Raw genomic sequence first — 10,949 nt, 5'->3', positions numbered from 1 at the left:
ATTGCAAAACCAGTTAAAAAGTGCACAATGTTGTCATTTTTGAATGCAAGCCCCCAGGAAGACCAGAGGCTGACAAGCATGGACCATAAGGAATATATAATGTGCACATGTAATTTCAACAAATTGTATATCTGGGAAGAATGTATTTGGGTCAGAAATAGATTTGTGTGCAATCTGACGAGGGGAGGTTCCTCTGACCATAAAACCTACAGCATCACTCTGACTCACATTTCCTTCCCCCAATCATGGGAGAGGGGAGAATTGGGCCAATGACAAGTGAGAGGGGCAGGTTTAGTTATGACCAACGCACACACCCACTTTCCAAAACACATAAAAAGAGACTGCTGGGACAGGTAGAGAGATTCAATTCAATTTGCTGCGGAGCATGCTGACCGACGACTTCACATCCAGAGATCCAGACTTCAAATCCATCAATCTCCAAAGACCAGAACTTTACTTCAGAACTTAAAGCAAGGGCCTAAACCCACAAACTGAGAACTCTTCTCAGTAGGCCTCAGCAACCTTAAAATCATTTGCGAACTATTCCACAGCCGGGTGAGCTGTTTCAATTCTTTTGCCAAGAACAATTGCCAGAGACCAGACCAGAGATCCAGAGTGACCCAGACCGCTGTGAGCAGAACCAGAGAGCTGACCCAGATCACTGTGAAGTGCCGAGACCAGAACCGGGGTCCAGTCCAAAACCTGACCAGATCCGTGGCGAGGCCTATTTCAAATTTATATTGTGAGTACCTAGCAGAACTATGCAGAACCAATCTCCTAGTTAAAATAATCTAATCCAAACTATTTTAACCTAAGTAGAACAGCCTCCTAGAAATCGTGTCATCTGTCATTTGTAAAGCTGCACAACTGTCACCTGTCAATTCTGAAGCTGCAAGCTGTCACCTGTCATTTTGAGTTTACTTTAAATCCGAAAAACGACCTTTACAAAATCGTTCATATCTCTGGAACCGTTTGTCCTAGGAACTTGGTTTAACTTTCCTCTGAAAGCTTAGAATCTCAGCTTTCCAACGAACCTAGAACCGTACTCCTTATACTTTTGCTGTAATCACGATTCACGCACTCGCGAATTTTGCCGCGATTTGCGATTTGGCCTGATTTCTTTACTTGTAAAAAGATAGCAGCTTTTTGCTTTCCTCTGCTAAAAATTTGTTTGCCTCTTAATAACCATCCCTGAATCATTGCTAAAGTGAGCCTGAGCTCATCCCAAGTATCTCTCACTCACCCTGAACCTCCTAAAGGGAATTAAAAGCATATTTTTCATCCATTGCCATCACATTTAAAAAGCATTTTGGGCCTGTGTTTCAAACTCCTACCTGTTTCCTCTGTTTCCTCTAAGCTTGCTGGGGGGGAACTGAATTTCATATTGTATTTGATTGTATTCCTGAGAACTGTGTGCTCCTCTTTCCACCTCCTTCCATTTCTTACATTGCATAGGTGAGGGGGGTGAATTGCCAGAGAAAAAGTGATTATCTTATCTTTTGCAAAAATCATATCAAGTATTTCTGTACTGAATTTTATTCCTCATTGCTTTTCCCCTTGAAATCATAAAAGTATTTTTGCTACTTTATCCATCCTATACTAACTCCTCATTGATTGTAAAGAAGTGTGCTAGTGCCAGATTACCCATTGTTGATCAACATCATATGTCTAAGTGTACTATCAGATATTAATTTATTATAAAGTGTGATATATATATATTGCTTAAATTCTCAAATAAACCTTTTAAACTTGCAAAACAGAACTACTTCTTGGCTCAGTGGGGTCAGGGGGATTCTAAGAGAGGGGTGTTATATAGGGGTAGTCATCCAGAACTCATGAACTGGACATAAAGATATATCAATAAGGGTTTCCATTCAGTATCCCAGACTAGGCATTGACTTAGCTGTAGTGTTGAATTGAATCCTCTTACAGGGGAAGGGGGGCATACAAAATCTGTAAAGGTAAGAGCAGGGATGGAGGGTTGCTATGGGGTTTGTGATATTGTGCATGCCTGTGGCATCAGTGAACAGTGATCAAAGGATACAACTGATTGAGAAACAGGCGCACGCATAATGCTCTGGAGAACGAGCGTATAACCCATGAGGGCAGATTCTAGAGATTAAAATGAGTGCTGAAATTATTCATTGAGTGGTTGCCTCATGGGAGTTGTGCTCTCGTGTATGCTTGATGCATGGCAGCTTGTTCGCTGCACCCTTTCAAGCCAGGTCATCAATCTGCAATTGCACAGACAGCTGTCAGAAGTGACAGAGCCCAGAGTGGACTGTGTGCAATGTGAATGTGATGGACACAAGAGGGAAAGAGGAACAGGGAGAGTGGACCAAGCCTCAGAGTGCTATACCTGAATGCCGGTGTGTCAAGTGTGATTCAGATGGAAAGGGGAAATTTACGATTTAATTAAGGTTTAGATTGGAGTGGCCAGAAACCTCCACTGTTCCATGAAATTACACACTAACCCCAGTGGAGACACATGCATTCAATTAAATGTTTATCGAGGGTTTAATTACCAGCAGGCATGAATAGAGAGAATTCCTTTCACCACAAGAGATACAATTGAACAATTGAGAAGCAGGGGTGTTAAAATAATGCATGGCAGGCTACCTGAATAAAAGGCAATATTCTGTTAAGTATCCTGACAAGAATAACATTTATTTTATTCTATACAGTAAATGTGTCTTGTGAATAAAAGATGTATATGAGCAGCTATTCAGCAGCATCTTTACTGTTGCTGGGGAAGACATTTGAAGCCCCCACGCGGGAAAGAGATTTATATTGCGGAAAGTGTATTATGCCCCTGTGCAGAAGAGTTGAAAGGCGATGTAGCCACTCAAATGTGATTCAATGTAATTAGAGGATTAGAGAGTTACTTTGTATTCACAGGTTACAGTTACAGTAGGAAGTAAAATTATTAGTAGAATGGACAATTTATTGTGTGATGTACCATTTGTAGCGCTTAGAGGCACGAAGTGGGAGGCTCTGCGCAAATGAGAAAAAGAATCCTGGCAAAAGAAAGTTGACATGGGGAGATGCAGTAATTCTGAGCATTGTACATGTAAGGGTTTGACAAAGGTTTATAATGTAAAAACATTATAGTATATAAAGACATCATGGAACGTGCAAGGGGTTTTCACTCAGTTAAAAGTCCATGTAAGTTGCAGAATTAGTTGGTTTGCAAGGAAGGAGATATTCAACTGGCCTAGAAGGCGGCATGACCGAGGTCACGATAGGGGTATGGAAGCAAACTGCATATGGCCGCTGTGATAATATCACTGAGGGGAGCAGGATGCAAAGGCATTTTTTCGTATTTCGTATTTATTTGTTATTTATATAGCACCTACGCCAAGGTGTTGTACAAAACCAATTTACAGCACAATTGAAATGAAAAGGAGAATAAGACCAAAATACAATTAAGATTGACGTAAGTACGTTTTCAGAGCAGCACTGAAGGTAGAATCGGGGTGAATAGAGAGGAGCCAACAAACAAAAAGAACAGAAGCGAGAAGAAGAACCTGGAGGGCGAGGCACAGTTAAAAGAAAGTGGGTTTGAGAGCAAAGAGTATCAGAAGGAACATAAAAGGAAACAATAGAAGTAAGATAAATGGGAGCAAATCCATAGAGGGATTTGAATAATATACAGAGAAAGTTGAATCTAAGTTGAGAGTAGTGGGTAGCCATTGAAGAGAGGCCAAAGCAGCAGAGATGGAGTCACAAATAGATAAGGAATACAGAAGACGAATAGAGGAATTAAAGGCAGACTTAAGAGGAGCTAAACGGGAGATAGGGAGACCAAAGAGGTGTACAGAACAGTAGAATAGTCGAGAGAAGATTAAAGAAGAGATTAGAAGCTTAGTACCACTGAAAGTAAGAAGAGGTCTAACTTTCTGAATATTGAAAAGATGGAAACAGCAGAAACGGGATGTAATCGAAATGTGATGAAATGTGCTCATCACATTTCGATTACATCCCGTTTCTGCTGTTTCCATCTTTTCAATATTCAGAAAGACCAGTGTCAAGATGGAGGCCAAGATTGCGAGCAGTAAGAGAAAAAGGCAGATGGGAAGGGGAAAATAGAACAAAGGGAGGAGAAACAGGCAGAGTAATTTTTTTTTTTTTTTTTTTATGTTTTATTGGTTAAATACATTTTCAACCTTTAACAAAGACCCAGGAAATAGTCAATGTCCTTTTCCAGACCCCACCATCCTTACGAAGATTCAACCTCCTCTTCCACTTCATCATTACCCTCGAGACCTTTTAATATCGATTCTATGAATCGTAGTACTTCCAGGGTCGGACCAAGTTTTTGGACCATCAGAACTCGTTCCCAATAATCCTCATCTGTCAATATATTTATGTTATCCACCCAATCTCCTAGGTATAAGTTCCTTCGGGTGATTAAGGCCGGACAGGAAAACGTCCAATGTTTTACTGATTCCAAGATGTCCGGAGCATTGCAGAAACGGCAACTAGCAGCTTCCTTTAGAATTTGTTTCCTTAAATATTGCACTTCTCTTGTTGGCAGGATGTTAAATCTGACTCTCATCAAGAGATCCCTATATTTTGAAGAGGGAAATCTTCGGAGATAAGGTGGAGGATCATTCAGTGCCTTGCGCTCCCAGATGATATAATAACACTTTGTGTTCTCCCTCTTTAAATTGTCAGTGGCTATCCAGTCATTTTCTCGTATTTTTTTCTTTGCTTTCTCGGGATTATCTTTTAGCGTATCCATTTTGATATGATGATGTTCCAGAATTTCAAAGCAGTTCTGTTTCCAAGCATTAAAATGCGGATCTGCATTGATTACCTCTTTATTCGCTAGTAATTCGAATGAAATGGGAGGTTTATCAAGGATACATTTTTCGAAATAGCGAGAGGGTCTTCCACAGCACTATTGACTCCATTGATTGTAATCTCAACTCATGTCTTATTATCGATGCAGGGAGACAGTTCGGAAGCCTAAGTACCCTTCTCCAGAAAAAAGCCTCTAGAACCGCCCACGTTTTCCAGTGAAGATTTAACAATGATTCAGCTCCGTATGTTATGCTTGCCACTACTTTTTGCTTGTAGAATATGATTAGTGGCATCATTGAAAAGGTTCCGTAGCGTCGGTGCAGGGCTCGAGCTTGATTAGAGAGTTTCATCAGCTTTTCTTTGATAAAATTTAATTGGCCCTGCTCATTGATGTTTTTATTTATTCTGACCCCCAGGTAAACTGTTGAATCAACTATTTCCAGAGGTTGATTGTCCAATGACCATGTAAAGCCCTTTTTATTTTTCCCGATATTAGGACCTCGTGCCGACTGCATTATTAGGACCATGGATTTTTTTACGTTGACCGACAGATGGTTTTTGCTTAAATAAGACTTGAATTCCACCATGCGTCTTTGCAGACCTATGGGAGTTTGGTCCATAAATACCACGTCGTCCGCATAGATGATCCATGAGAGGGCTTCCTCCTGAAATACTGGGGGGAATGCACAAATGTGTTCCTGTGATTCTTTCATGTCTGCTAGGTACAAAACAAACAGGAAAGGTGCCAGGGCGCACCCTTGCTTTATGCCCTTGGTGGTTAAGATTTTCTCTGTCAGATCTCCTCCTTTTGAGACCACTATCTGAACTGAGGTGTTGGTGTACAGTTCCTGAATGGCCTGTAGCAGATCTTGCGGGCAGTTCCATTTCCTGAGTTTGGACCAAAGCAGTTCTCTACAGATCCCATCAAAGGCCTGTTCGAGATCAATGAAGCCCAGGTAAATATTCCTTTTTTGTTTTAGTGCCCGCATCTTTAGCATATTCAAGATGAATAGATTCAATGATGTTCCGACGCCACTCATGAAAGCTGTTTGTCTTTTGTCCAGAATCCCTTCCCTAATTGCCCACTTTTTGAGATCTCTTAGCAAGATGGAACAAAACAGTTTCCCTATGGAATCTAGGAGGGCGATGGGCCTGTAATTCCTTGGATTGTTACGGTCTCCTTTTTTATATATGGATACAATTAGGGCCTCTTTCCAAGAGTGTGGGATTGATCTTGTTTTTAATATCTGCTGAAATAGTACCAGGATGAAATCTGCCCACTCTTCCTTGTTTTCCTTCAGCATTGAATTCGAGATGCCGTCTGGACCGGCAGCTCGCGATGAACTCAATTTTTGAATTCTTGTTAGAATGTCATCCCTGTCGATATCAATACGCCATTCGTTCCCCGAACTTTTCTTGGTCTTTATTGAGCCTTTCTCCTGAAAGAGATCACTGTAAAACTTTACCCAGTCCTTTTTTGAGACGTTACAGGCTGTCAGGGCTGACTGAAAATCATCCCCTTTATTGATTATCTCCCACAGGGACCTAGAGTTAGATGTAGTTATTGCTGCCATCATTTTCTCGGCATCTGCTTGTGCTCGCCAAATCCTAGTGGATTTTAGCCAATTTTTATAAGACTGTTTACAGTGTCTTATACGTTCCTCTTTGTTAATGTGGCTGCTTTTCTGGAGATGTCTCAAATCTGCACGATGTTCCCTTCTTTTTTCCACTAGGATTTTGCTATATGCGTGATTCCTCGTAAAATCTTTTTTTTTGTTTAATCCCTTTTTAATCTCAAACTCCTTAAGTAGGCAGCCATATTCTGCTGTTTCATGGTTAACTTCAAAGTTATGAGTAAGCCGGACTGCTAGTTGAGGGATTGTCCTTGCTTTAATTTTCAGCCTGTTACGTCCCCATGATAGTTCCATTTCGGGGATGTTTTGATGTTCCGGCTCTTCCGTTTTCCAGAGTAATTCAATTTCAAGGAGAGCATGGTCGCTACGAGTCTGTGGGACAACTTTAAAGGAGTTTATCCAAGGCAATGTATTTCTTGCGACAAAGCAATAATCCAAGCAGGCTTTCGTTGAGTTCGCAAACCAGGTGTCCGCTCCCGGAATATCACCTGCTGTTTGGCCATTCAACATTGACAACTCTCGAGTGTCCATTTCTACCAGCCAGCGTTTTTCATTGTTCGGGAGATTGTGTCTTCTTTGCAACAAGCCATTTTTATCCAGCAATTTGATATTCAGGTCCCGCATATGATAATCAGTTGGTTCTTGTCTTCTCGCATTGAGGCGTCAAGAGCCACCGTCAAATCTGATAGATATTTCTCCGTAGCTAGTTCGGAGACATCCCAGTATGTATTTATTAACAAGAGTCTCTTTTCATACCGTCCTCTGTTTTTCACTATTTTAAGTATTTGGAGAAGCGGATTTGGCGTCAGATGGTCTAAGACTTGGAGTTGACAGTCATCCTTCACTAAGGTTATAAGCCCCACCCGGGGTATTCCCAAAGGTCCTTTCTGTGCCGGATTTATATAGACCAAATAACCTTCACACACGGGAGTTGTTTTAATCCAGCTCTCTTGTATGCAAATTAGTTCATATTTCTCAAGGAAGTTACTTTCTCCCGAATATAGATGGACGAATCCCCGTGTGTTCCATGAGGCTAAGAGGGATTTGGTTCCTACACCGATGTGGTCGGTCTATTGTCGCTTTTTTTCTGGATTGATACTGGGCGTATGTCCTCGACTCTCCACTTTTGTCAGTGTCCGATTACTGACTCCTGCCCGTTTTGTCTTCTTACTTGAGTTATCAACCGTAAATCTCAGATTTGTTAGTTGGTTATCTGTTGACCTCTGGGTGCTGTTTATTTTGCGCACTGGTTCTGAGCTACGGTCCCTTGTATCCAGGCGATCTTGCCTGGTATTTAACTTTTGGTTCGACCTCTCTTCTTGTCGCGTGTTAATGGGTTTCCTTTCTCGGGTTTTTATAATTTTTTCCACCCTATCATCGACAGGTCTGTGGGTATTTGCCTCTCTCCAGGTACTTTTATTATCTGGGTCTGTAAGTCTATATCCCCAAGACTCCAGGTTATTCTTTACATCCAGTAAGCTATCTTTCAATTTTCTTGTTGTCAAGTGTAGTAGGACCACGTCCGGCTTTTCTTCATCAATGAATTCCACAATTGCCACATCATCAGTGTGGATTTTCCGACTTGCTGGTAGATCTTTAAGTATTGACATCACCCTGTTCCTATTCAGCACTATCCTTCGTCTGTCTCTCCAGGTCCGTTCCAGTTTCAGTGTAAGGAAATGTTCATACTCACCTGGGGTGTCCCATCTCACCCCTTGCTGATCTTTTGTCATTGACTTTTCAGGACTCCTGTATCTTGGGGTTTTTCTCGGAAGATTCCATATGCTTGTCTGACGTCTAGCCATTCGTCTGGCTTCTAGTTGTTTTAATAAGTCCCTACTTTTTGTTGCATTATTCGGGCTCCTTTTCTTGTCCCGTGAGATTGATCGTAGTTCTTGGGTTTTAGTGTCAATCTTTTTTCCTTTGAGATCTTTTGCCCTTTTGTCACGGGATTTACACGGCGATTTAGACCACCGATGAGATCGATTTTCTCGGTACTTGTCCCGTGGCCTCCTTTTAGCGTTTTCCTTCTCATCTTTTGGGACACGGTCTCGTTGTTCTGACCATCGATGGAATCTACTTGCTTGATGCCTGTCCCGTGTGTTCCTTATGGCATTCCGATGTTCGTCTTTGGGATAATGAGAACGGTCCTGTCTTTGTTTATCGTTTTCGTTTTTCCTTATTTTCCCAGTGAGCTTATTCACTCGCTGATTTTCCTCTGTTCTTGATTCTTTTCCTGTCGGGACATCATTTAACTGCTTATCAATTTCTTGCCATTCTGATAAGCTGATGTCGTCCCACATCTCTTCCTCTCTGGTTTCCTCAATTATTTCAATGAGATCACTCAGACAGCCACTTGTGTCCCGGCCGTTTTTCTTTTGCAGGACCGACTCCCCATCTTGAGGTATCTTCTGCACAACTTTTTCCTTCGATACACTCAACAAGTTAATTTCTCTCCTGGGCTTCTTAGGTAACGGCTCTTCTGGCTCCTCGATAGGCAGGTTGATGTTTCTTAAGAAGGCTCTTGATCCATTAGCCTTACGCTTGCATACCTGTTTTTTTGCTTTCTTTTGACCTGTTTCTTTCTGGTCTTTATGGAGAGGGTCTTTTGCGGTAGTGCTGTTTTTTCCCAATTGCTGTGGGGGTTCTTTGAAGATCGCAAAGCTTGATTTTGCCTCCTTATCCTCTACTATCAAGATGCAGTCCGGATTAGTAGGTTTAGACGTCTTTATGCCCTTCCCTAATACTAAGGGACCGCCAACTTTTTCCTTTGTCTTGGCCATTTCCGGGTCTGTCTTTCTCCGGTCTTCCAGGTCTTTCCTCCTAGGATCTACCGGGTCCCGGTCCCTTATAGGACTTCGCTTTGGGTCTGATCTTAAGGCGGATTGCTGATTCAATTTTCTTATCCATTTATGATCATCCAGTATGGCTTCCATCAGTAGTTGCTTATCATTAGACTCCTGACACGCCAAATCACATAGGCGATTTTGCCATTGATGTGAGAGGTCCGACTCTTTTTGTAATCTCCTATGAAAATTGCTTCGTGAAACTAACTATTTCACCCATCCCTTCCTCAGTTTTTACTGTTGATAGGTGTAATAACTGCAAAGTTTCATTTAGAGTCTCGTAAAGTTTCAAAAAAGGAGCAAGCGTAATGTTTAGTGATGCCATCACCACATTTTGGATGTGAGCTAGGTCTTCCTGGCTTCCCTTCAAGCACAGATCACTTATTTTTTCCAGGGCGATGTCATCTATGCCCAGCCTGTGGGCCTTTTTCGCCTCCCATTGGGAGGCTTGGCTTCTGTAATCCCTCTGTCTAATTCCTGGGGTTTGATGCAAATTACCCCCTATTTGTGAGGAGTTCGAAGGAAACTGATCTGCTGGATCCACTTCATCCTCAATCGCAGCTAGTTTATCCTTGATGAACGATAAACTTCTCCTTTTTTCTCTCACTATTTTGCCCGTGAGGTTTGAGATATCCTGGATTAATTTGGAAGCGAGGCTTGTATTATTAAGGGTTTCACAGGCCCTGATCATGCCAGCACTTTGAGGGTAGATTTCCTGCAAAGAACCAGGCCTGTGCTCCCCGCAGTCACCGACACTTAAATCTATATCGGTGAAACTGCTTCCAGAGCTTAAATGGATTTGTTGTGGGCTGGGAGATTTCTCCAGAGTGGCAGGATACATCTGAGGCAGATCATTCTCTGTAGTTGGAAATTCTGTGATCACCTCCTTCTGAGTTGGTATAATATCCAGATTTTCCCTAATTTTCTCTGATTGTATGCTGGGGAGTACAGACCCTTGTTGATCATTCAGGTCTTCCTTGTTCATGGGTGTGACTGAATCATAAAAATCTGACCCTTCTACCTTTGCTCCCATAGCCATACCTGTTGGGGCCACAGCATAGGACTGTTCCACAACCAGAATCTCCTTGTGTGTGTCTAGCCCCCCTTCCGAGGATTCTGCCCCACCGGGCATTTCCAGGCAATGAGACCCGTGCGGTGACGACCCTGCCTTTAAAGGGTTTTGCAGGTATGTTTTTCCCCCTGGGTCACTCGGCAGGGTGTGCTGACTCTGTTCCCCCTGGGACCTATCCGCCACAGGTAGGCTCTGTTCTAGGTCTGGGTTGAATAAGGCCTCTGTCAGTGTATTGCCAGAATCCCCTTCATCGTGTGCCAGGTCAATAGAAGTAATTTCTTGTATGGCCGGTGCTTTGGGCTGGTCCTGCACATGTGCTTTTTTTGCTAAGAAGACAAGACGGCTTTGTTTCCAAGGCAACATACCTTTGTTAGGGCCGCCCACAATCGGTGACAATCCACTGGCCAAAGCCGGATCCGAAGCAACACGCTGCCTTACCTGTTGCCTGGTTTTCACTCGCTCTTCCGCCCCGGAATCTGAGTTCTCACTTTTAAAGCGGCCCATCGTTGTGCAGCTCCTCTCGAGCTGGTCACTAAGAGAGGGAAGCAATATCCTCATTGTAGGCACCTCCAGCGCCAAACAGCCGCACAA

General features: G+C 42.6%; 1 protein-coding gene across 1 annotated transcript; it reads right to left on the bottom strand.

Moving 5' to 3' along the window:
• Window positions 1–7,510: 7,510 nt before the first annotated feature.
• LOC138579933 (luc7-like protein 3) lies at window positions 7,511–9,376 on the bottom strand. The gene has a single exon (XM_069650153.1). The coding sequence runs from the start codon at window positions 9,374–9,376 to the stop codon at window positions 7,511–7,513; it is 1,866 nt and encodes a 621-aa protein (XP_069506254.1).
• Between the last annotated feature and the right edge of the window lie 1,573 nt (window positions 9,377–10,949).

The sequence above is a fragment of the Ambystoma mexicanum genome, chromosome 3p (genome assembly GCF_040938575.1).
Source record: "Ambystoma mexicanum isolate Mex_15411 chromosome 3p, UKY_AmexF1_1, whole genome shotgun sequence".
NCBI lineage: Eukaryota > Metazoa > Chordata > Amphibia > Caudata > Ambystomatidae > Ambystoma > Ambystoma mexicanum.
This window is presented reverse-complemented; position numbering and strand designations above follow the sequence as displayed.